Here is a 27,194-nt window from a genome sequence, read left to right as displayed (position 1 = left end):
CGACTCTCAAATTTTCAGCCCTTTTCTTCGAATCGAACGCCATACGCGATAATTTCCTAAAGAAAAATGCCAAATTAAAATTCGTTCTTGATCGAACGCTCAAATCAAAGTGTCAAATCGAAATCTGTTTCCAAGAATTTTCAACTTTCTACCTTTTTTGCTTCGAATCTTGCACGCAACCACCTATCGACATACAACAATCGTCGTTAACGAAGCAATTATATCGCGAAACTTAAATCTCTTCTCAAGAATTCTCGACTTTCCACCTCTGTTTCTCCGAAACGTATCTCACAACCACCCCTCCCCCTCCTAAACACACGTCCTCCGATTAATCCCATAGTTGTCTCCCCTATCCATGCCAACAACTAATTCTACACACCCCATCCGCATATATCCTCGAACGTACGGTTTAATATCTCATCAAGGAAATGATTTCGTGACGAATATCCAGTAACCAACCCCCTTCGGTCGACGACTAAGAGAAGGGAGGAGGTCGTTCGATGAGAAATACGGTGATTTAGGGGAATTCGTCAGAAGCGGTTCGAGCCTGTCCGGATCTATTATTGGCGTTGGAACGTAAGTTAGTGGCCGCAGGGGCTGCTGGCGAAGTACACGGGGGTGGTTTGCACCGATGGTGTCTGGGGATAGCGTGGCGGACGTATTAGGTAATTGTGGGGGAGTGAGGACCGAGGAAGTAAGGGGTGATTTATATTGGCGGCACGTGACGCCGGATAGGAATTATCGTTAGCCACCTTGCTACCCCTTACGTGCGACTCCGTTTCCTTACACGTCTTTCAGGACGATTCAAACGAAACGATCTTCCATTTCCATTACCGATTTGTAGTTTCCTGATCTTTCTGCGATTTTTATCCCGCTTTCGGATCGTTGGACAGTTATTTGAAAGCGAGTTAAGGGTGTTCTCGCGTTTCAGATCGTTGTTTAAATTCGCGTTAAAAATCGCATTAAAAATCGTGACGCGAATATTCTTCTTAATATCGATTGTACGCGATTTGTAGTAAATTTATCGCTGCAAACCCTTCGATCGAGGAAATTTGTTAAATCGCTGGCCATTTTTGTTAACCATTTTGCTTCATACAGGAATTGATTTTAAGTGTAGGGTTTCGGTATTGACGATTTATATCGAGAGAGATTGGGGTGAGACTAGGACCGTGTAAAATTTTGGGGTTGGAGGATTTTTAGATCGGCAGAATTGATAGGAAACATATTTTTTAGGGGTTGAGGTCGTAAAATGGATTTTGCGTGTAAGGCTTTGATATTGGGAATTCTTAGGAATGGTTTTGTGGCCAGATGTGCGTGGAATTTTTGAAATGCAGTGCTTCCTATAAGTATTCTATATTTAAGAATAAAATATCGCAAGACGGATTAACTATTACGGTACAACTGACGAGAAATTCTTTCTTTCGTACCGGTAAATATCACGTGAAATTGAGAATTCCTAAATCGAGCGATCCGATAACTCTGATCTAATTTAAAATACGATTTAATCGAATAATTACAGTTGTAGTTTACGAAATAACCGTGAAATTGTAGCAGAATGAGAAATTCTATGGAAGTAACAAGAGCAAGATATCCTGTATCATATATTTTAAAGCCAAGCATAATTAATAACTCGTAGCATATACATGTGCACTGCTGGAGTATGACATTAAACGTTGTAAAATATGATAACAAATAAACACAGAAATTGTATAGAATTCATTACCTTTAATAAATCTACTTTCTTAAACTAATGTACTATGCATTCAAACAATCGCGTTTCAAAATAAAATAAACATTCATTTTTTTTTTGACAAACTTTTCATGTATCCGAAGAAAAATTTCTTGTTCTAGCATATATTTGAGGAAATGTGGCGGACATCTTAAAAAATATATCTCTTTTTGTTACAGGTAAGCTCCTCAAAGAATTCACTTAAAATTCTTTCAATCGACAACAGTCCATTCCTTCCACTGGTAAGTCGCAGTCGATATTATCATCTAATTTGCCATTTTAATTTCGTTGATACGACTTTTGTACGATGATCGGTAGTTCTAGCGCGAGGAAAACGTTTAACGTAAAACTGAAACCAACGACGATTCTCTCGCACTCTGTTCGTACTTGATATATATTTTAACGCGAGAAAAATGCGCTTGGTTGAAAAAAAAAATCGAAAGAAGACAGTAGGATTAATGGCGATACAGCTTCCAACACAGCTTTACTCTCGCTGGCTTTATATCTCGCAAAAGGGTTACCTTCGAATCACCGACGATCATTTATTTCATCGACGATGTTTTCGTCGACACGATTTCACCGACCGACACCGAGTCCCTCCGACAACGAATGAAATCACCGACATCGTCTTTTGCCGCCAATTACTATATCTCGTTTTGTTCCTTTTATCTTGTACCGTTCTTTATCTTTTTATGGACGAAAGCGAACATGTAGACGAAGACGCGTAATCAACGATAACGTACGGTGCAAAGTATGACAATTATCGTCGTGGAAATGATTATCGGTGATTTCAACGTGCCGGTACAGAAACATCGTCGGTGAAATCGTATGGATGAAAACATTTCAGACGAAACGAAGGTAACCGCTGACAAAATTCAAGAGGAAAAACGAAATACAAGAAAGAGAGGAACGCGAGAACGAGGAACAAGGTGAAAGAAAAGACGGCACGATCAGAGGCCGTCGGTCGATCCGGAAACTTTTTTACAGCGTGAAAGTCCTTCCTTAACGAGGACGTCCCTGCTCTTGCGAGCCAGAGAGGCAGCGGAGCCAGGACCAAAGTGCATAACCCAGGCAGATAATGAGAGGGCGAGAGGGTTTGGGGGCATAGGGGCGAGAGGGTAACGGATAGCAACGAAGCAGCCACGTCGTCGGGGCACCTGCGGTTTGTCGGTACGTTACTGTGGTACACGATGCGGTACCGAGCCGTCAAGTTCATATTGCCGGTTTCCTGTCATTAACGTGCCGCGTTGAGCCTCCAGCCTGTGTAGACCGTTCTCTATACACGCTATACTCTCTCACCTCCTCTTGTCGCCCAACGGAATATCGAATGGTTAGGATATAACGCGTGTTGCATACTCCGGATGCGTGTATACGCTGGTTCATGAGAGTATTTCAACACTTTTACGAATTTATTGCGTGTATTATAGGTACGAAAGATTTTCAAATCTCATGGATGATTTGGTTACCGTAGGAGCTTCACGGAACGCTTTTCCGTACGTTTCGATTCATAGAATCGATGATGAAACGTGGCTGTTGAACTGCTCCTATTAGCAGTTTCTAAAATAGTAGCAATATCGAGGCTAGGAATCTTGCAACATTAAATTTACTATCTACCGTTGATGTATAACGTATTTCGTACATTATATACCCGGCACATTTTTACGAAGTTTCACGATAATAATTCTTTGGTCTCGGAACTTGCATCTAAAACAATTTCATACTAAATCCGCATAATCGATTTAATAAAAGAAAAATTCCAATTCTACCGAAACGGATCCCTTCGCCAGCGAAAAATCGAGTTTTCTGTATTTTTAATGAGAAAAAGAATTCGGTTAAACTCGTTGAACGTATTCTGGCGTTGCAACGATGTTGAGGGCAGGATGTGAAAAAAGAAAAAACTATTAAAAGTTTGGCCGATTGCAGCCCCTGCTGCGGGGATTAAAGTACCCCTGGTAAAGGTCTATCGAGGCTGAAGAATTCTCGCTGGATTTGAAATGTTAAAAAGCGAACGCGTTTGCAAGCGAGAAATGAGATATCTTGGTGCCTGATGAAAGAATCGTACCCTTCTTTTTCTCTCTCTTCTTCGCGCGTTTGTATTCACGCGTGCACTCTGTGCGTGTGTAATAAATAATGGAAAACGAAATATTTCGTTGCGACGATTCAGGAAATGAAATTCCACGGGTGGAGCGTCGTCGACGAAACAACTCGAAGATTTATTATTTTTGTACCGCCGGTTGCATATTTTAACGCAAAGTGAATGAGAAAAGAAAGGATCTGACCGCGTATGAAAATTGTCTTTGATGTTTCGTTACGATGTTTGTGAATATTCGTCGACGCGAGGGATATTTTTGGATTTTATAAAAAATTGGTAGAACTTTCGTAGTCTATGATCGAAATAGAATATTTTTATGTCCTGTAGTAGCGGCTTATGTATAGTTAATTGAATTTTCGAGTCTCCTAATACTATGTCGTATGATTAATAGAATTTGTGCGTCTGATAATATCGTGTCATGTGATTAATAGAACTTTTCTATCTCACAACATTGCGTTGTATAATTAATAGAATTTTTTATGTATCACAATATCGTCTCGTACGATTAATAGAATTTTTGCCTGTGACAATATAAAATTGATCGAACTTTTATGATATAATACAAGCGTAATACAATGGCATATAATTAGTCGAATTTTTACATCTCGTAACGTTATATAACGTAGTTAATAGACCTTTCGTATCTCATAATATTACGACATCTAATTACCGAAGCTTTTGTATTTTGCGACAGTAGAAGAAATACGATTTTCTTAATTCAACGTCCAATTTCACTGGTGTAGGAACGATACCGAAATTTTCGTACGAAAGAAACCAATTAAAAATAGCAAAATATACGGAAAAATAAATAATACATTCAGAGATACTGTGGAAACACGAAACAGCTCGTACGCTAGACGCTGTGTTTCCGGGTAAATTTAGCCGGAAGTCGAGGAATTAGACGAGCTGTCACGCTTTGGCTGCACAGCAAACCAGATTGGATCTGGAACGCTTACCAGGGAGTTACACTATTCCGTGGTCTAAAGATTCTGGCAATTAGTGGTAGGAGATTCTAAGGATCGAAGCGAGAGGGTTTGGCTCAGGGGGTGAGATTTCGAATTCAAATGTCGTCGTCACGTTTTGGCACGGTGACAGGTTCCAGTTATCAGGACTTCAAACGTGCCACCCTGTTTTCACCCTAATTCGAGTTTCGATTTTGCTCCGAGCGATTGGCAGCCCGCATCGACAATTTATCCCTGCGTAAATTGTGATTACCAGACAATTTCCTATATTTTTCGTTTAACCATTTTTATTCCATATTTGTTTCGCGGATGAATTTATCGATAATCGTTTGAAAAATCGGCGAAAACTTGGAATTAGAGTTGGCAGCAATTTACCGTAGAATTAAAGCTATAAATTGAAAAAACATAAAAGTTACATTTAGATCGAAAGTTTTTGCTCTAGGCACAGGGATTTGATTTGTAAACAGCGTTCTGATTTTTGGAAAATAACGAAGATTATGCGATCGTGTTGGAATTATACAGGAACGTAGTAAAAACAACGGTTCAAAATAAAATTCAGGAATTTCTGCCGTGAATATAAATTGTTCCACATATTTTTCTTGAAATTACTAGCTGTGTAATTGTTGTGTAAATGTTATTTCTTAATTAAATGTATAAAGGTAGATTTCTGATTACTAAGAAATTTATAGTTGTAAAGTACATCTCTCTCGATTAAAAATTTCTAACTGAGAATCCTCTGAATTCTCGGGCAACTTTATAATTTTAAAGTTTCTCTTATTTATAATTAAAGATAACGGCACATAATCTCGAAGAAAAGTTTTTGCTGTAAAGAAAATTCCGAATGCGACGCTACGTTCTCCGGAAGGAATTATTTGTTTATTAAATTTATATGTACTCGGTCTATTAATTACGCTGATAATCACTCGTGATGCTTTAATTCGCGAAAAACAACGGACGTCGACAGCAACAAGTGAGCGTGGAAAAAGCGAAAGGCCAAAAGGGTTTGTAAAAAGAGCGACGCGCTCTTTAAATTCTTGCCCGATTCCGATTGCCCTCGGGGTAATTTTCTTAGTGAATACTGGCGGGCACGAATTGGAGGCTGGAATCGGGCCTTTTCACTACACCGTCGTGCAACTATAACCGACGAGGACGCTTTATTGAAGCTGCACCGACGACTGGTTGGTCCCTTTGAGAATGAAAATCCGGCTGGTTCGACATTTCTTTGAAAGCGAATCCCTCGCTAGCTCCGCGAATTTTAGTTATCTTTCCTTCCGTTTTATTAAAGTCCTTCTTCGAACGTTCTTTTATTCTCTGTCCTTTTTCCTTTTTCTATTAGAGAATATTTTTTTTTTTTTTTTTTAGAATATTTCTCCTCTTTGTATTCTTGCGTACAATTAATTAGTTCATGATCAGAAATCGAGTAGTTCTATGTAAGTGAATCTTTATATTGTAATCGTATTTATCGTAAAGTGGATGAAACCGAGGTATTCGAGTTTTTCGCTATATTTCGCTATATTAAATTTTGAATGACGGCAGATAGTTCTACCATTACGATTTTTGCAGACTGGTTGTTACAGTTAAAATTGTCTAAATTACCAAAAATTTCTAAAAATTCCTGCTCTCTGAATTTCCTTAATACTCGCTCGTGCAAGTATTTAAACTCGAGTACAGAGGAAGAAGAAGGAAAGTAAAAATACCGCGAGTCGTAAGATACAAATCGCATTATCTCCTCCGCAAAGCAGATGAAATCAGGGGAAAAACCGTTTTTCGAGTTTCCGGTTTCCGGTTTCCAGTTGACAGACGGAGAATTTACCCGAGCAGATGGGATAGTCTCGCGGATTAAAGGGCAAAAAGGGTTGATCTTTCCCGTTCCTCTTCTCACTTGCCCCCCATTCTCGGCGGAGAATCGTGCTCGCTACAGTCGCGCGAATCCGCAATATGGCGCGCAAAGGCGCGGCTGCCTTTTCATTCCTTTCAAACGCACCGCGTTTACGAATCTTGGAGAGATTATTACAACGTGTAAGGGAAGGGCAAAGTAACCCCTAAGTCTACCCGATGCTCTAGTTCCTCGTCTCGCATTTAATTATTCCCTGACATGATACTCGCTGTTAGTCAAACGCTGCCGCTACTCATGGTTGCGTTTATTGCGCAAAAATGAGGATATGTTTGGTCTTCGTACAGCCGCTTTCAACGTCTAAGCGAGCGAAGAGCGGAGAAGCCCTTTCCAAGTGTTTCGCGTATTTCACGCGTTTTTCGCCTGGTTGCACTTCCGTTCACATTTAGGGTTTATGGAAAATTTATGTGCCTTCGTCTGTTGTATCGTGATATCGGTGGAAATGGTGAACTTTTAGTTGCTGTTTGATTTTGGTACGACACATTGAAACATATTATTGCGACGTGTAATAGTACCTAGTACTAGTGTAGTGTCCGGGTATATGGCCAAGACTTATCCTCGGCAATTCTTGGAACTGCTGCTTCGAGTCAAGCTTCAAATTTACCTATCCGAAAAAAGAAAATTATTTAACTTTTGTTAAGTTTTATTAATCGAAGTTCCAGGAGCGTACAATAGGTTTTAAAGATTTCCGTTATTACCCAACATGCCAGAGACGTGCCACTAAAGCTCTAACAACATCGATCGACTAACGTGTTGTTCAGTAACCGGTATTTTATCGAGACATCGCAGCTAACTTACGCCCAATGTTCCGTAACCCGCTTAAACTTCGTGTAAGTAATTAAATATAAATCCACGTTAAAAGCCTACCGGGACAACTTAGGAATCTTACGATTTATTCAGTAACTTTTGATTGTTATGAGAACGGTCCGGAAGAAATATTGTAACAGATCTCTGTATTTTAGATATCTACGTGAGTTACGTGCCTTTTTCGGTCTTTAAATTCCCGTAAGTGGGCGGGAAAGCAACCTAGAACTAACTTTTCCGCAGCGTGAAGGGTTTCTACTGAAATACCGAAGAATTGTTCTTGAAAAATCGATATATCGAAGAAAATATCCGACGTTCCTGGAATAATCGCAGAATATCGGTCAAAGTACAGTTTATTAATTTTCTATCTGCATCCACGGGTGTATTTCACGCCTGTCCGCTTCGAATCTATTCCATCGAACGCTTCGAAGCGATTATTTCTATAGCGAAAAGGTGAAGAACCGGTATTCGTACAGAGAAACTCTTGGAAGAGACGTCGTCTCACAATACGGGAATATTTTCCCTTCGATAAATCGGACACAGCTTTTACCGAGGTGACGAGCTCGCTGCAACCTGTGCAACGACCACTCCTCATCCCCATTGGTCCTCTGCTTTTCATGGTTGCCATGAAATCTCGATGAAAGCTCTCGTCGATTTCGAGTCGTTCCAATACCTTGCTGGTTTTGTTCATTTCGATCGAATCTATTAGTATGTATGCTATACACACGTTGGTATCTGAATTAGTACGCATTAGTACATAGTACATAGTATTCGTTTAAAAATATTCAAGCGCTTGCTGGTTCTTTTTAATTTAATCGTGAAATAAAATATTAGAAGTTCGATGATTTTACTTTTTATCGATATTATTGTCTTTAATTTATTTTCCGTTCGAAAGATTGAAAAATTGTCGAAAGAAAATTTGTAGGGTGTTCCAAAGGGACAGCTAAGAATACGAAAAATGATCGTATTTCGAAATTTCGTCGATCGCGAATAATACCAATAATTTGATAGTTTCGTTGATTCCATTGAAATTCATTAGTGTAAGAGATACTGCGTATTCGTGCGAAGTCCGTTTGTTTTATACGTTTTTTTCATGCTGTTTGTTACGGTGAATTTGATATTATGCATTGTTTATTGTTCGTGATTAATTATCGTTAATTGGGAAAAGAGAATACGCACGACAGCGGAGGTTGTAGGAAATTGTTTATTGGAAATTATTATTTCGTTTTTGAACATGCGATATCGGTATCCGATGATGAATGTGTAAGGATACGTCGTGATATTGATATTCGATGAATGGTGGAGTGGTCTCATTTAATAATTTTTTAGCATAATTAGTCGATCGTCGGTAGTATCTCATTTCTACGATTATTACTTTTGTTTTCGGTAAACGTGTAACTTGTTTTCCAATTTGTTTCTATAGAATGTACCATACACTGTGCCTTGTGTGTTCTATATTTTGTTTATATCCTATGAAAATTATCCTTAAAGGGAACTCCTAAAATGTCTGATATTCTCCAACTGAGACTATGAGGAAATCCTCTCAATCACCCGGCTTTTTCTTCTTGGCTCTAACTCACTGCTACTACTGCTATTAACTATTTTTCTACCTTGATATCGTTGTTATATCGTTAACTAACATTCGATACTGCTGATTACGGATTCGCGAGGGTCTAAAGCTTGTACTCGATAAAAGGAATAAAAAGAGAAAAGAAAAAGTCGCGTTTTCGATACTATCGAGCGCCTTATCCGGTGAATAGCGGCAGAAGGAGTATGTAAATAAGCCAACTGAGATATTCATGTTGCTCACGGTGTATCTGCTCTCTCCGGCTCAAACGGAAGCGCCCGCTCGCGTTCTAAATCTCGCCAACGATAAGTATGTTTATGCACAGTCCCTGGCTGCTGCACGTCTCGATATGAACGTATACACAGCGAGAGAAGTCGATTTCGAGGGTGGAATATTTTTTCACCGCGCTCCGAGCAAACGTCGAAAAATGTAGCAAGTTTTTTTCCGCATGTTTGTCGATCACAGATTTTAATTTACCAGCTTTTAGAGCCGGTCGAATTGCTTTAGGAAAGGATCGAAGATGATCGTTAGAGTCGAGGAGCTCGATTTGATTCGATTCTGATGATTTTTATTTGTTTTGGTTTTGTGAAATTTTGAAAGTGGAAGGTTACATTGATTTTTTTTTTTGATTGTAGAGCTCGAACATCTGTAATTAGATTAGTTGAATTAAGTTGGTCGTTATTTCCGAGAAATACGAATAAATAATCAATTTTTATCACCGAAATATTTTTTAATACTCTAACGTTTAATATTCGTTACATTACATAGAACAATAACTATTACGGGACGTTCTATAATTTTTCAGCGTAAGAGACGAATTCCCCGTAAAGTAACAACAAAATTTACCATCTCAACACCGTACGTCCCTTCCATCTGAACGGAAATCCCTCAGAAATCCCCTGACCATGTCCCTAATAAAAACACCAAAAAATCCCCAGAACCCAGCTCCTATTTCTCCTAAAACTCGATTCTCAGACAAAGCTTCTCGATCGTCCACATCCTCTGCTTCGATATCCTGCACGAATTTCGTCAGAACTGAAACCATTCGAGCGAATACAAGGAGAACATCTATCCACAGGGAAGGAAAAGCAAAAAAAAAAAAAAAAAAAAAGGAGAAAGGAACGTTGGATACTCTAAGGGCTTTCGCCTCTTTCCTCCACTGTCACATTAGCCTCGACAGTCCAGGCTTGCCTGTCGCCATGGACGTGGCTCACAAAAATCCCTCTGTTTTTTCCACAGTTTCGCGTATTTATACTCGCCTCTTACTTTCTTCGCTGCAGTACGCCGCACCAAAGGTTTTCGGGTTTCATCCCGTCGTTCTTCTTATTTTGATATCAATTAGAATATTGTTAGAAGCGACGGCAGATTTTTGTGCAAGATTTATATCTTTATCGATAGAATTTATAGGCGAGGCTCGCGGTTGTTTTTAAACTTTATCTTTATCGACGTCGTTTGCATACCGGGTCCGATTTAAGCGCAGTTCTTCTTTAGGTTTTTCTGTTTAAAAAATCCCGAAAGATCCTTAAATACTCTTCCAAGTTTCTAGAATATCGTGCGATGATTTTAATAATTGTTCAAGCGGAGCAGAATTTAAACAGAAATATAGAGAAAACGAAAAACTACTTGAAATTACAGATGGAAAACGAGCCAGTATACGTATGGAGGGTTGAACGAGTCACCATCGTTCGATCGGCAAGCTGTGAAATAATGTAATAATCGTACCTTAATCAAAGATTGGATATTGTTTCGATACATGTTGGAAAAAGAAGCGAAATAATAATCCGTCAGTTTGAAATTCGGTTAAAGAACGTTAGGAGAACGTTGCGAAACCCTTGAGCGAGACACGTGTGGCGTCAGAGAAAGGGCGTACAAAGGGATTTTCAGCGGACAGGATAATGTGACAGGCAAGGAACAGGCGAAAGCCCTTAGAGCAGCGTTTCCCTCGCCATCCTGGCGAAATGCGACCGTTTACTTTCTATAAAGCGGCGAAACACTGTCGTTCCATTACAACCACTACGTTTTTCGTCTGTTCTTCCGATTCGGCTCCTCCGACACGATCAGACTGCCAATGGCAATGGACTTTTATCGGAGCAACTTCGTTTCAAACGGACTGTTCTATAAATTCCAAGGTTAAACAGGAATTTTGTACAGAAGCCCGTGAAAGTATTCGCGCTATCATATTCCATAGGAACGCTTATATTCGAACAGTCGAAATATTAGACGGTGTTAGTGGAAGTTTCTAGACTATTTATTTTCGTACAGTTCGCGTTTTAATAAAGACGTTGAGTCTACTGAAACGCGCGTCAATATTTTCATCAAAATCGTTCCGTACATTAGCTTATTTGTAATAATCTCGGAAATGTTTCTCCAAGGATTATTTTCGAATCTTTGAAAAATGATTTCTGACTTTTACCGCTGCTACTGCTGTAGAGTTATCGAATATGTTAAGCGAGTGAACTTACCAAAAGCGTAGCTACAACGCGTGCGCGATCAATCTTCTCCACTCGATGACTCTTATTTCGACTTCGTAGAAAGTGCATCAAGGTTACATAGCATTGCGAGGCTCAGCGGGCTGTTCACAATACAGGCTAGTCATCGTGAGGTCGTCGAGTCTGTAGTCACATCCTACCTGTGACCAGACAACCTTCCAAACGGGTTCCTCGACACGGCTGCAAACATAGAATCGCGATTTCTTCGACACGAGATAATGGACAGGGTAAAGTTTCGCGGCGATGTTCAATTTTTTGATCGATTAATAAATTCACGCAAAGTTCCGGAAAAAGCTTCTCTTCCGAAACAGCGGAACTTGTCAAATCGAAATTTTTCATTATTCCAAATACTTAAATTTCCAAATCTTGGAATATTCAAATTTTCGAACATGTATTTGACGAATAACGGCGTTTCTCGATCGATATTCTCGAACAATAGCATTTCTCCATCTGTTCTTTATTTTATTCCGTCCACGAAACTTTTTCCCCTTGGCCAGTATGTAAAGAGATTCGAGACATCGATCATCTGGAAAAAGAAGGATTGGCAACGCGTTTAAATCGTCTGTCGAGTCCTTGGAAACGTGAAACATCGTACTTTCTCGATTTTATACCGGAATACTTTCTATACTCTTACGTTAAAACGTTCTTTCGTTCTTCTCTTTTACTCTCCCATGGAATTAATTGTGGGTCGTGTTTTAACGAAAGACGAGAGGTAAACGTGATATTTTTCCACGAAATTTTATATGCCACGGGAACCAGATATTTTTTAACGAATTTCCAAGAAACTTGTTTGTAGGATGGAATTATGAATTTCATTATTTCAAAGGTATTTCAACAAAGGGAAAATGGTTTTTAACCGACTTTGAGCAATTTTATCATTTTCAGCTGATTATGGTCTTTGAGGAAAATGTAGTGTGCTGTTATGACGATGGTGGATTCTGTTATATTAACGAGATTTAGAACGATATTCTACGTAAAACGTTAAAATTACTCGTAAAGTGTCAAACACTTGTAAGCTGGAAAAATCTTCAAATCCAGAAGTCCTCGACCACGTTGTATCGGAAGCTACTTCCGCCTTTCCATCGTATGCCAAACAAAAAGATAACGCTCGAGCCACTACTTTAGTCATCTGACTAATTCCACAGACGAAATTAAATGGACGAACCACTTGGAAACATGGAATCTCGAAATATAAAGAAATCCGCCGTGAAATTATCCTCGAAGACGAGAGTGTCCTACTACTTTTTGTAGCCACTGTATGCCAATATGAATTAAAAAATAATATTCCAATTCCAAATTTAGTCACCTGACCGATCCTACAAACGAAATCAAATAAAGAGACGCTTGGAACGTCGGAGCATAAAGGAATCTGTCATAAAAAAATCCCCGAAGACGAGCTTGGTTGGAGAGTAGAAAGCATCGATCCTAGGCGAGTGGACTGAGTGGAGGCGTTTCAGTCGGCTGTAGGAAAGTGGAAAGAATAATAAAAGGGCGAGGAGGCGAGGCGTGCAGTAAAAGGGGGCATATCGTGAAGGCGGTGGCGTCGAGGCAAAGGGAGAAATAATTCAAATCAAAGGCTCACGGTGGAGTTACGTGTGTGTCAGCTCGCAAGCCGGCCCATATAACCTTTTAGTGTCGAGAAATTGCCAGCGCTGGCTCCGTCGGGGCAAAAGTCTGAGGACGACGGCTCTTCGATGCAACGCCGTGTCGCTTTTTTCTTCGCCTTCCTCACCTGACAGCTGATTCCATTTCAGAGGACTTGCTCCATCTAGAAGATAGAACTCGTGACTTTTGACCCTTCACCCGTGTGATCTATGAGTTGATTAGCAACGTCAACTGTACAGACGAATAATCATTCCTATGCAAATTCTTGAAACGTTTCGTATAGATTGCAGTCGAACCTCTTATAACTAGCAGACTAAAAATTGCGCCACTGCTGCTCCCCCCTCCGTACAATACGATTAAGCAGTTGCTTCGAATTTTCTAAAAACCTATACATGGTGTCTCGGCTGAATGAGACCACCTAAATATATGCCTTATCTATGATTGCATGAAAGAACTTCTATGGACAAAATTAAACTATTCCAGGGGACGGATGTAACGATGGGAAGAGTTTTCTCTCAGAATTATTTCTTCGCGAGATTTCGAGGTTATCCGTATATCCTTAAACGGAACCCTCTATCTTTTAGTTTATTCTCTGTGCAAGGAATATCTTAAAAGATACTTTAACCTTGATTTCGTAAAACTTGACGCGAGAGGCAACGAAAGGTGCAAAGTGATACTCTTGTCTTTCTGTTTTTCTTCTCTTCCGTGCTCTACGTTTGACGAAATTAAAATCGAAATATCTTTTGAATTAAGCATTTTCGAGCATCAATATCTCGATACTTTTGCGTAAAGAATAAAATATAACCACCGGTACAAGGAAATATACGTAGAGTTCTTTTTAAGAAAAATACACGTGCGCCTTTAGGTAGTTTAACTTTTTCTCAGAAGCTTCCTCGTACGATTGTAAATAAGGCAGATATTTAGGTGATCTCATTTAGCTAAGACATCCTGTATATTACACAAAACATTTTCTAACCTCGTTAGCACTGTAACGAGACACGACTACGTGATTATACTGATAAAATTCGAAACGGATCTGAGAATGTATATAGAAGCTACAAGATATTTACTGGACGCCTGCACTTCGCGGAGATCGTCATAACATTTGAACAATAAATTATTCGCTGTACCAACTAGCCACAATATTTAGCGACGACATCTTCGGTACTAATTGTATGCTTGAAACTATTACTCGTGTCGTACGCTAATTTTCTTCGAAGCATTTCCAGACATCGTAAACAAGACAGACATTTGGGCGATCTTATTTAGCCGAGACACCTTCGTATCAGAAATAATAGACAAAATTTCAAAATAATATTTACCACTGACTCGTCGCGCGAAACAATTGAAAATTTGGGAGCAACAAATTTGGAAAAATTCTTGCCAACTACTGCCGGGTTGAAACGTAACTTTTAATAGAAATTCGGACATCAAATTTTCTTCACAGTCTCCAAATAATATTTTAACGACGAAACAGAAGAAAGCTTCGAAGGAATGATAACGAGGATGAACGTGGGTTTTAAAATAGAAGCGAATGGCAGGGGACTGTAAAAAGATAGCACAAGTCACCAGAAGAAGAAAAAAAAGAGAGAGAAGTGCAACGACCAAGAAGCGCAGACATCGGCTGTGCAACGTTGAGCGGTAACGTTACGCTAAGCTGCATCTTTGTGCATTCCTCTGCTCCAAGGTTGAGGTCAAGGCACACCTAAGCGACCATATTCTCAGTCTGGCTATTCGACGCGTGATTCCTGAAGAAATACACACGGAACGACGAATTTTCCTTGGGAAAGATAAAAAATTGTAAGGCTAGATATCTGTTAATTCTTCCAAGAACGAATTGTTCTTAAATAGCGGAGAAATTTCTACTTTTCAAATTATTAATAGCAAAAGCGTCTAGAAATTTTGAAATGTTTTAGGAATTCCAAAAAAGTTCCCCCTTTCCCAATTTAATTCTAACAATAAGAATTCAAAGTTAAAAGTTCCAGCAAAATTTCTCTCGGTACTAAAAATTGATTCTAAAAATTGATTTTTTTTTTTTTATATTTAAAGTTACCCAAACCTCCAGACGAGATTTATAAACCTACCCCATTAGTTTAATTCCGATACTCTGAATTAAAAATTCCAAAAAAGATCTACATTGGAAAAAAAAAAGAAAGAAATTGAAATTTACCCAACGAAACGTGACGACAAATAGCTTTCTTTGCCAAAACACGTTTGACGATAAAAATGTCCCGATATTGTTAGGCGGTGTCGGTCGGATATATCCGTGCATTGCTACAATGGAGTTAATATTGGCGACTGGAACGCAGGAGCGTGAACTGCAAAGCCGCGTTCACGCTGCGACAAAGTAACTCGTAACTCATTCCGTAACGTTCGTTCGTTTGTTTGCACCGAGACCTACGATCAAACGTAACACAGACGGTTTCGTGTATCCAATCACCATGATTCACCGATTGTTGATCTTTCCGCCATGCATTAGGGAATATTGCGCTACCAAATTCCACATATTGGCTCTCGGTGTGAACGTGCGCTTCAAAGAACACGCTCGCAACACCTCGCCAAGTTTGATCGTTTAATTTGTTATAAACACACAATAGAAGACCGGAATTTGATTTTGTGGTTAGGTTAACAGCAGCAAATTATTATAGACATGTACGCGTATGTTGCGATAAAATTGCAGTTGGAAATTGTGATCCGTCTAAAATAAATACGAATACATACGAATGAAAGATCGAACGATAGTATTACAACGTATGATATCATTAAATATAAGATTTAATATTGTACATTGGGAAATTAATGGCGGACTTGTGTCTTTCGTTCTGTAAATTCTGAAAAGATATTTTCTACTTATAATAATATTATCATCGCGAATTAATGAAATGTAATAGATCGTACAAATAAATATTTTGCCTCTTTTTTTGTTACAGGTAAGCATCCGAATATTTTGTACCATACCGTCAACTTGACTTTTTCGCTACTCTTCCATCGGTGAGTCAAAAATAAAGAGACTTATATTTTAAAAAAATATTAGAGTGCGTAATAAATAATAGTAGAGGAGAATAGATGGTAAAATTGTGATTAATTGTAAGAGAGGATGTTAATTGGCCGAAAATTAATTAAAATTGACTAGGGATACTATAGAACAGCCCATTAAGCAGCATAAAATGCAAATGCAAATTTGGTATGCAAACGATCTCGCTTCACTTACCTATATCGAGTTCGCTTTGATTTTTATTTGTCAAGTATTTCTCATTTAATTATTAGAAATATTGTTAAATCGTTTCCTTGTATTTCTACGATAATTAAATTCTAGGAACAAATTATTCCGTATATTCGTACGACATCGATATAAATTATTTTCACAGGCTAACATATGAAAAACGAGATCAATGTTTCTTGTAATTAATTTTCAAATTGAACCAAAACTTGTTACTACGAATAATCTTGCGTTCTGTCGGCGTTTTTTATAAAAAATTTGACCCATATCTATTTCCAATTATTTTAGATTATTGAATTTTATTCATCAATGAATTTTCAATTAGTATTTTTATTACAATATTTTGTAACAATTTATCTTAAATTCCATCACAAGCTGCTCACGTTTTTTGTGATTTAACGTTCACTGTTTTTTTTTTATATTTAAATTAATTTTCAAAATTTGAATTTTCTCTTTGAAGAAGAAAGACGACGGCACCAATATGACGAATATGGTGAAAAAGATCGTTAGAAGATAAATCGTATAAAAATATAAAACAAAAGTTGTTGTTTCAAGTAAGCATGGAAGTAGCAGGGTACGTTCTAAGCTTGAAATTGGGTCTCTTTTACGAGTGTCGTTAAAATTTCAACAAACAATTCTTCTGAAACCCACGGCGAACAATGTGTTACGATAATCTCGTTTCGTTGGTCGAGGGAAAAACGTAAAAACCGAATGGTTGGGTGAAAAGAGGATTCGTCCTCGGGACAGAAGGCCCTCGTTTCTCAGACACGAAGAAGAAGAAGAAACGAACTGGCTGCCCTTGTCCTCGCTTTCGAACGTTTGCTCTGCGGTTTCTTTGTAATTCTTATTCGGCGCGGTAATCGACATATTTCCTTTAACTTGGTTTCGTTTCTTCTGTCTCGCGAATAATTATTTTTCTTGCCTCTGCTGACCTTATCAATTTCATTATGTATTTTATCCGTAGTAGATTCTAGCGTATAAAATAGCATATTTTGTTCCACCATTTTCCTTCCTTCCTAAGAGATCACCGTAAGAATATAGTACAGTGTAAGAAATTAGAAATAGAAACCCAACAATCTCCTTGCAATAGCTTATAAGTGTAAAGTACAAAACAAAATTATTATTATTATTATATTTTCCTTTTTTTTTTTCAAATTTCTTTCTTTTCGATTAATATTTTTATCCTTGTAAATATAATATCGTTATACATAATATTACATTGATATCGAACAAAACTCAGAAAAAAGAAAAAAAAAAAAAGAAAGAAACAAAACTTCGAGAAAAAGAATCTCATTAATCGGCACATTATTTAACTGGGAATTTATTCTTTCGAGGGATATTTCCTCGAGAAGCCATTTAACCACGTGGTCTGGAGTTCAACAGGTTGCGGTAGCTACTGGCTGTCAGATTGAAAGAGTTCGTTCTGTTCGCCCTTCTTTCGTTTTCCTTCCTTCCTTCCTACCATTCTTTCTCCTTTCCGCCCTCTCTTCCTTCCTTCCTCCTTTCCATCATGATCAGTTTTTTATTCCCTCGTTTCTCGTTTCAATTAGAACGTCCCACGACACTCTGTTCCACAGCGCGTAATTCCTTTTTGTCTCGGCTAGCCATTTTTTCTTGCAACCTATCGTATCCGCCAAAGAATGGATATAAATCGTCACTACTCTTCCTTTATCCTTCCGTTATCCTCCAGAAGTTCGTTTCCCATAGTTAGTTATTATCTGTCTTTCTTTGATCGAATTCTCAGAAAGTTTTCTCTTTCGATTAATTTGTACGATTTATTTCTTTTATCTTAGAGGATAATTTACTGCTAGTGATTTTTTTTTCAATTAGAAAATTGGTTCTGCGAATTATGGAGTTATCCATTTTCGTCCTTGGCGTAGTATATCTGCGATCTCGATAGACATAAATTTCATAAAACTTTAACCTGTGGAGATGAAGATCATTTCAAGGTCGTGTAGGAAAAAAGATTTTTGCTGGACGTTGGTCCTTCCTGACCATTCACGATACGTAAAAGATATTCCTTGCCACATCACAGTTCCGAAGAGATATCTAGGTGCCCTTACTTAGACGAACCACTCTGTATAGTAAAAAATAAAATGCCTAAATCTCAGTATAAAAGTACTTGGGGCAAAAAATTATCGTTGCCACGGCAAGCTTTCCAGTAGCGTGGATTCCATTTCAGCATCGCGGAAATCGCGTAGCGGTCGGAAGACGAGAAACAGGAGACTAAAGCAAACTTCCGCGGAGGTAGCAACGGACCGTGATGGTCAGACGTAGGTCGAAAGCTGTGGGTCTACCGCTTGCGGTCTTATCCACTTAAACCTTGGATTCGTTTTTAACTATATCTAATTCTACCCAGAAGAAGAAAAAATGTTCCTGGTCTCTCTTTAACATCCGATAGTTAACCAGTTAAGCGCCAAAATTGCACTAACGCAATTTCATCTTCGTCAACTTACATTACTGGATTCCATCGAATTCGCGGTGAAATTATGAAAAGAAATGCCAAGAATTTAGTGTTAGTATTTTGCTCTGTATCATTCCATTTCCAGGAATTTCTTCTTCCATTTACACGATTTTTACACATTTACGATTAATGGGTTAATCGCACGTGCCAGTTTGGAGAAGTTAAGTTTGACGCAGAATCCTGATTAAATTCATGTAACAAAGTAATTGATCAAATTGGTTATATTCGAAAGTTTGATTTAGTTCCGTTTCTTCGTGGGCGTCGTGCGTGGGTTTTTGGCTATAGAAAAGGGTTGAGAAATCGTGTTGAATTTGTAGGATTCTGTTGATTAAACGATACAGGTTATGTAGAGATTTAACGGTGTTTAGTATTTATAAAGGTACATAGATGAAACATTTGATGAAGATTTGCTAACAAAACAAAACAAAGTACGTGCGTGTCAATTTGTTAACAAAGCGAAGCGCATCCTTCGCGGAAACGTCCAATTTCTAAATGTTTTTCTAAAACTTGATAAAAAAACACGCACAATAATTCGTGTAGCTCGATACTCTTTCGGTAGCTCGATAATTTCAAGGATTATGCAATAATATTTAATCAAATCCAATTTCTAATTTTATAAAATTCGTATAAAATTCGTATGAAATGGAGTATAATGCCGGAAGCATTAACGAAAAATTGAAACCGCCACCCAATGACGCGACAGTGGAATCTCTCGAGGACGACTCATGCAAATTTGATCGCGCAACCATTTCTCCGCGGCCGAAACAAATGTCGCCCTGTTACGCGTTTCCGCTCGCCTACGTGACCGGTTTTATCGTCGTGTTCCGCTTGATCGTCCGCTCACGTGTACTTCACCAAGCTTCGAACACGCACAGAAACTTTATCTTTCACAGTACGCTGGAGACGATGAATTGCTATTTGAATGATTTTATCAATTTATTAGCTTGAGTAATCCACATTTTTTTTTTTTTTTTTAACAGAAAATAGAAAAAGTGTTATTATTTTCTTATAAGATCTATCCAATCGAGAAGTAACTTGTTTGTACTATTTTTTCCATGAGTGTATATATATATCTTTTATCAAGAAATTCAGATATACGTGTATTTCTATATTCTTCAATTTCTGTATCATTCTGTGTGAATTCATCTGTTTTTTCTTTTTTTTTTTTTGTTCGACATTTATTTATTTCATTTAATTTTTTTATACATTTTTTACACTCTTTCTTTTCATTCTTTTCATCGGTCGCATCGGTTTCTCGTTGTACAATATGTCGCAATATATTACGTTGATAATTATAGTGAAATTAAAGAGCCAAATTTTCATACGACATTTTATAACCAGGTATTTCAATAATCAAACACCGGTAAAACAAGCAAATTTCAGCTGATTCAAAAACTGCAATTCTAAATTCGAAATTCGAAAGGTCGGAGGTAACGAAGCGAAAGAAAGGGACGTGCCAGTCCAAGGGAATAATTGCAGCGAGATCGAAGGTCGTCGCTGCAATTTAAAGGGATTTATAGTGCCCCTGGTACCCCTAACTCTCTCTCTCTCTCTGTCTTTCTCTCTCTCTCCCTGTGTCTGTCTTTCTCGACTCTGTTCCCTTGAAATTTTCCTAGCCACGGAAAACTTGCCTGTCATGCTCGATCGTGCTTTACGGTTTCCTAGACAGGTCTGGTCCGTCGGCTCCTCCGAGAATTGGCAAAATTTCGACCCGTAAATCACGGCGTCGACTCGGTTTTTGATGTTCGCCACGCAAGATCGATGATACTTGGATCTCCAAACCATTTCAGGATAGAGATAGAGACGGTTGAATTTGTTGCAGAATCTTTAGCGAGAAATTTCGCTTAGAAAAATGCATTTTCACCAGCCGAGGCTGGCTCTGGGAATACTTTTTCAAAATGTTTTTTCGATATTTGATGCGCGCGTGTACGCTATGCATTTATGGGAAATTTATATGTATGGCGTCACGTATTTGTGGGAAATTTGTATGTATAGATGTTTACGTATCGCGCAGAAATATAGAAAATATTTCGAGTAAATATTTATTAGGGGAGACAGAGGGATGGTAAAAAAAAATGTCCATTCTTGGTATCGCCTGGAGTTGAAAAATTCACGCAGGACATCTAAGAGTGCCTTCCAAGGGACAAGAAATATTCGTATCATTTTCCCAAGAAACGATAGAAAAGTTGTTGAAGTTGGATTCAAACGTGTGAATACGATAGCGATCGAACTCACCTAAGCGTCGTATTTCATCTTCTCTTTTTTCACATAACGAACCATTCTAAAAATAATTAAGGAAAATAGGCTGATAAATCGGCCGAAGTTTGGAATCGAGCAAAGTCAACCTATCATGACGTGTATTTGCTGCATGCCGACTGCAAGCAGCAACACCAAACGACCAACAGCGAACACCGTGGTTTCTACATCTACCTCTACCTCTGGGATTTTATTCTTACAATACGTCTTTCGATAAGCACCGACTAAATGTTTAAAGACACCGCGATAAACGCCAACCGAGTCCCCAAAACTCCACGATGGACAACGAAACCTTCCTTCAAGAAACACCGATGCAAGTTAGAATTTCGTTCTGCAAAATTTTCGCTTCCTCGACGTCGCTAGTGTCGCCTGCAGTTTCGTCGAGCAGAGTCACCGTTCCTCCGTCTCCGTTCGCCCATTGTTTTTGAAATTGCATCGATTTCGAAGAAGGCCAGGTATTAAATGAAAATCGACAAGATTGACGAATAACCGCGGCATGGAATTGACACGGGAATCGATGGGCGAGGCTTAAGCTGCCGGGAATCGATGTCCCAAGTTTAGTAATCGATCCTGAAGTAGCCCCTCGAGTATCACGCGGAGAAGCCGATAGTCCCTCCTCGCCCCTCGAGCTAGGCGAATCGTTTTCTTTAAAACCGGAAGCCACGGTTCGTTAGAGCGACATTTATCCTTAGAGTAAGACGGTTCGATTTTCTTTTGCCTCCGCTTTGCAGGAATTTTCCTCTTTCATCCTCTCCATTGTAATTTTGGAAAGGTTGAAAACATTAGGTTTCTGGATAATCTCTGAGCTGACTGCGATTTCTTATGGTTTATGTCTTGTAGAGTAATTTAATCGTGTTCTCCGATTAAAGAAATTTTCAACAAAGATATTGTGTTTAGAAGACGGTTGGATTTTATTCGATACTTTTCTACGACTGGAAAATATAGTCAATTTCTTGTAATAATAAACGTAGGATATTTTATTTATTCGTTTATTTGGGAAAAGTAACAGTGAACCGACTTGCACCTCTAGGACTCGCAGCCCTCCGTATCTCTTTCTCCAGCCTCGTGAACGCAGAAAAACACACGTGCACGATTAAAACTTCACCGAACGATCATTCCAAAGGATTAACTCGACGATTATCCAGTCGCGAACAAACTTGAATCCACACCGAGGTTTCTCTGTTCCGTGTCTCTCGAGGTATTCTTCGAGCCAACCTAGCGGAAGTTAGCTCGAAAAGGAAGCGAAATGACGGTAACGTAAAACGTAGCGCGACGAGCTGCGGGCGCAAACAGTTTCTTCACTTTTCCCCGAGAAATTCTCCGGCATTATCATGAGCAAATTTGACTTTCCGCGGAGCTGCAGCCGGCATCCGCTTCGAAACCGTTTCGGGATTGACTATGCATCAGCCGAATTTCGCGCACACACGCTTCTCGCCGCATCCGTCGGCGGAAAAGTGCGCCGCGAGACATCGCGCGATAGCTCGTCGTCGTTCCTTTTCGTTTATTTTAGCTCGGTGGTGAGTTCTTCGTATAGTTTTCGAGGGGTTGCTGACAGCGTGAAAAGACGGATAAAATAAAACGGAATAAAAAAGTTAGTGGTTGGAATAAAGATAAGATTTTATCGGGAATCAAATGGCGAGAGGGTGAAGGAGCAGCGAAATAAAAACAGATTGTTAATAGCGAGATTAGGGATAGGATTTTATCGTTATAGAATTTATTACTGCTATATAGGATTATTATAAATATATATTTATTTTGTACAGCGTACATTATATCTGTTATGCAGTGTTTTGTCGACAAGTCGCGGAGATACACGATCGCGAGGATATATTTTACTTCCGACAACTGATTTCACTGATTACTAAAATGTTCGGAGATACTCGTGGATTAGGCTACGATGTCCAATTGTAATGTCTTTTACGATCAGGTTCAAAGTGTTCGACTCGTATAGGTATTAGCAACTCGTCGAGTTGGCGACTAAGTTTTGACTCTTTTCGAGTTGGCGTTTTACGATCTGATGCCGGATTTTTTACTGCTTTCGATTTGGTCCCGGACTTTTGACTTCTTGACGCCGGCCTTTCGAATGCCTGTCCGCTCTCGTGTTATTACGGAGGAAAGCTCGCTGCGGGTGTGCTTTTCGAACGAAGAAAGGGGATTCGGTTTACGCTTTTGAACGAAGATGATAGGAAGAGGAAGCCTTCTACCAACGTGGCTCGAGGGTGACGTTGTTCGTAGGAAAAACCCGCTTTTCCCGTTAGGTACATATCCGCTTTCTCCGTAATTTGTAAGATCGCACGATAAACCTAAGGATTCTTTTAAGGATCATCCATAAATCGAAAACACTTACAGGATTCCTTCGGGTTAAAAAAATTAAGTTTTATGGTGTTTCCTTAGGTTTATCGAAGATATGAATAACGGTACGTGGACCTTTGGCGGCCAGACAACGAGCCATCTCACTCGACGTAACACATAGTATATAGGATTTTATTGTAAATCGGAGGTTGTTGGCTGTTTGTTGTACGAGTTTCTAAGATTCTAGCGATTAAGAAGAGCGCTAGATCGATCCATTATTTCGCTGTTGTTGTACTTTCGATTTATTTTAGCTCGGTGGTGAAAAATGGAAATCCGATGCGTCGTTGTTGATATAGTTTGTGAAAATTGTTTGGCGAGGTGGGAAAGAACGATTCGTTGCGAATTACTTATCGTAAGTCGGATAACGAAAGGCAAACATGCCCAATTTCAGCCTGTTCCTTCGAGTTTCGACACTTGTGACCACTTTTCGTCCTTTCGCGCTTTCCACGAGTTTTCTCGAAGAAGTAAGTTCGAGTCGATTCAAACGTTTGTCCACTCTTTCCGGCTGTATCTACGCCCTGGAATCTATCGAGGAAAAACATTTCTCCTCGCACTCTTGATTCGTTCTGCAGAACGACAGATGCTCAACCCTTATTCGTTGGAATGGAAGATATTCACGGAAGCGTTCTCCTCGGCTGAGAATATCCGCTTATTCGTAGAAAAGGTGGCGAGAAACTGGTCGTCGAGGAACTGGTCGTCCAGGCTTTTGATATTTACGCGCGACGGATTTCGTTGCTCGTTTGCACGTCGAAGGTCCCTGAAGCGTGGGAGATCGAGACGCCTCGATTAGGCGAGCGGATGCGCAACCTTCTGCCAGGATCACGTCGTTAAAAGCGTCTAGATAGACGTTATATTCTGATTTCCTTCCACTGTTGCAAGACTTGCGTATACAGGGTGTCTTTATAAATATCTGACGTTGATATACATGAAATTATTCGTAGTTGACGAGAGCCTGTTTCGAGTGTGATTCGGCGTTCTGCGATTTGACGACGATGACGATGCTTTGTATTACCAAAGATGATAGATGAAAAACGTGATAAGTTACATTTGTAATACCGTGTACGGTACGATAGAATTGGTACTAACGACGATGAAATATCAGAGAATGACCATAATAGCAACAACGCATCGATTTTATAAAAAGGAGAGGAGATGGAATATAAAATATGAAGATTTCGAGAGTTCGATAAAATGGGGAATCTTGATGTGAGAAATATTTGAAGAAGGCTCGATGCAGCATCAGAAAGATTAATAAAGCCTGATGGAGCGGCGGGTAGCAGTTAGGGTGGGACTAATCTCGCTCAGAGGCTGCCATGGAGAAAAATTCCTCTCGTTTTGCGGGGTTCTACGGGGTCACGAAGCCGTCCCGCAATTCCGGGAATGGAGCTTGCGCCTTTTTAAACATTAATCGTACCGCGCGATTGCATTTTTCCCCAGTCCCTGTTGCCCGATTGGCCAAGGAAAACGCGATTAGGCGTCTCTAGAGACGTGCCACCGAGGAACATCGTTTTATATGGGGATTTCGTTTCTATACCGACGATTCTCAGCTTTCGATCCGGCGTACGAGGCTTGGCTTGATTTTTACAAAGCCTAGTCTTTTCGGAGAAGAAAGTCGTAAAATTTATGTTTCGAGGGTCGGCTCTGTGATCAGAAGTTAGAGGTGTCCTATTCTTTTTATTTATTGCGTTATTTTTCGCCGTCATTTTTGTAAATTATATCGAGAAAGTTCGTAGGTAGTTTTGTATAAAGTTCGTAAATTCTGGTTTCTCTAAAACATTCCGAAATATTCTCTCAAACCAAACTGATTGTCAGAATTCAGAGTCTCGCGGTACAAAAAATCTATGGAACAATCTCGTTCCTTTAAAACCCATTAATATCCCGATCTAGTGTCGATTAAATTTTCTATAAATATTATACAAAATACCCACCGAAATGTTCTCGAGTCCTCCACGTTTGTCCGAGAAACATCGAAAGTACCCTAACCCTACGCTAGACTCTAAAAACTGACGCTACGGTAAATCCAAAGGGCAAAGTGGCGCATTTTGTTGCCTGCAGCCTGCCCTTAGATAGCGAGTATCCATAAACGTCGTAGTTTCGTCTGCATCTCGGTCGAAGGGCAGTTTCTCAGACTCTGTATCCCGGAACCGCTCTCATGATCCCTCTAATGGACTTTCAGGAAATTAGACGATGCGTCACACAAAGAGCCGGTATTAATATCGTCTCCAGAGTTTTCGTCCCCATAGGGTGTGCAGGTCTAAGCAACGAGTCTTAGTCCTCGCTAATTTCACCGATCAGCCACGTCACACGAACCGCTCTTTGAATTTTTCAACGCGAGACTACAATCTTGTTAGGGTGTTTCACCGGGTCAATCCTGGTTATCAAAGCGGTTCCATCGCTTCTCTGTTACCTGTATTTTCTGTGTTAATTAGCCGGTAAGAAGGGTTTTATCTCGGGCACCGTTGGAAAAGGAGGATTAAGAGCGTCGTGTTTTCGAAAAGTCAGTGGCATTGCAGGTTTTCATGCTTCAACCCTTTCAACCCTTTCAACCGTGGATTGAAATAACGCTGTGTCGCGACTGTGACTATGTTGTAAAACGCCGAAGAAAGATGATATTATCGTTATATATTATTTATTATATCGTTTCATGTGGGTTTCTGATGTAATTATTTATCTGTCGATTGATACGTATTTTCTTTTATTTTTCAAATATTATGTTTGGCGCGAGAAAAGAAAGCATTAGCGAAGCTTCGTTGCGTAAGATCGCTATCAGCTACTAAAACGTGTATTTGAAATTTAATTCTTTGATGTTTTAAATCGAAGTGTAAATTGGAGTAGAGTTACAGAAATAGGTTTCCACTTTTGACCTGAATTTCACATGGTTTTAGTCATAAACTCGTGGAGCTTAGATCTGCTTGAAATTCGAGGTAACTCATTGTTCCGTGTTTACGTTAGGGCTTGTTTGTTTTAGTTAAAATGTTGATAAACCGATTCTACGTTTCACGTTTGTCGTTGAATTTTTAATCCACGGTGAGGTGTTCGTTTCATGTTCCTATTATGTGGAACATAACATAAGTAAGTTTAAATTAGATTGATAATTATTTCACACTGAAACGTGGTAGTAGCCTAATTATTTCAATGGTATTGAAAATGAACAATTCAACTATGAGGAAACTAAATATTATTACGACAAAAATCTCGATGGAAATTGTAGGTTAAAAGTATTTTTTATTCTATATTTCGTACGCTGTGATCTTTATAATCTAAATAATGTCTTATTTAAAGATATTTCTAAACTATTTTCAAAAAAACTATCTTGGAAGAATAAGAAATTCTCTTTTTTTACGTTACAAGATCCTTCAAAAGCGACTTCCAGTCAACCATAACGAAAGTAACACCACCAACGTAATTTTGTAATTTTCCTATTCCAAGTAAGCATCCAGTCCGATTCGATCTCTCTGGTTGGTTCAAATACGTGTCACTCTGACGATACAATTCTATCAAATATCACGAAATATTGGCCAACAAAATTCCAAGCGTTAATTTCCGTACTAACGATCGGATAAAAATTCTACTAGAAACGAAAATCTAGTCGCGAGGAAACGTCGGAGCGATGGTAATAAGTTAGGATATTTCGTAGCTTGATTCTAAGCTGTGCCCCCTAGGAAGACCTGTGGGGTTTTCCTCATTACTCTCGCGTAATAAAATATTCTGTTTACGACGGTGTACGTTTCTTATGAGCTCTCGTTACGCGGGTTAATAG

At 39.1% G+C, this 27,194-nt stretch overlaps 1 protein-coding gene across 19 annotated transcripts in view; it reads left to right on the top strand.

Moving 5' to 3' along the window:
- heph (polypyrimidine tract-binding protein 1 heph) overlaps positions 1-27,194 on the top strand; it is a 415,917-nt gene that overhangs the window by 212,418 nt on the left and 176,305 nt on the right. For 7 of the 19 annotated variants that reach the window (XM_069130469.1, XM_069130470.1, XM_069130474.1 and 4 more), the window contains one exon: positions 1,909-1,971. The exons of the other annotated variants lie outside the window; for them this stretch is intronic. Coding sequence is in view for 4 of the 7 variants with exons in the window: in XM_069130461.1 (XP_068986562.1) it covers positions 1,909-1,971 (63 nt within the window). In the remaining 3 variants the exon portion in view is untranslated. The remainder of the gene's footprint in view (positions 1-1,908; positions 1,972-27,194) is intronic. 19 annotated transcript variants of the gene reach the window in all.

Source organism: Bombus flavifrons, chromosome 16, assembly GCF_040668555.2.
Source record: "Bombus flavifrons isolate JBK064 chromosome 16, iyBomFlav1_principal, whole genome shotgun sequence".
Lineage (NCBI taxonomy): Eukaryota > Metazoa > Arthropoda > Insecta > Hymenoptera > Apidae > Bombus > Bombus flavifrons.
The sequence above is the reverse complement of the archived record's forward strand: the minus strand, read 5'-3'. Positions and strand labels throughout refer to the sequence as shown.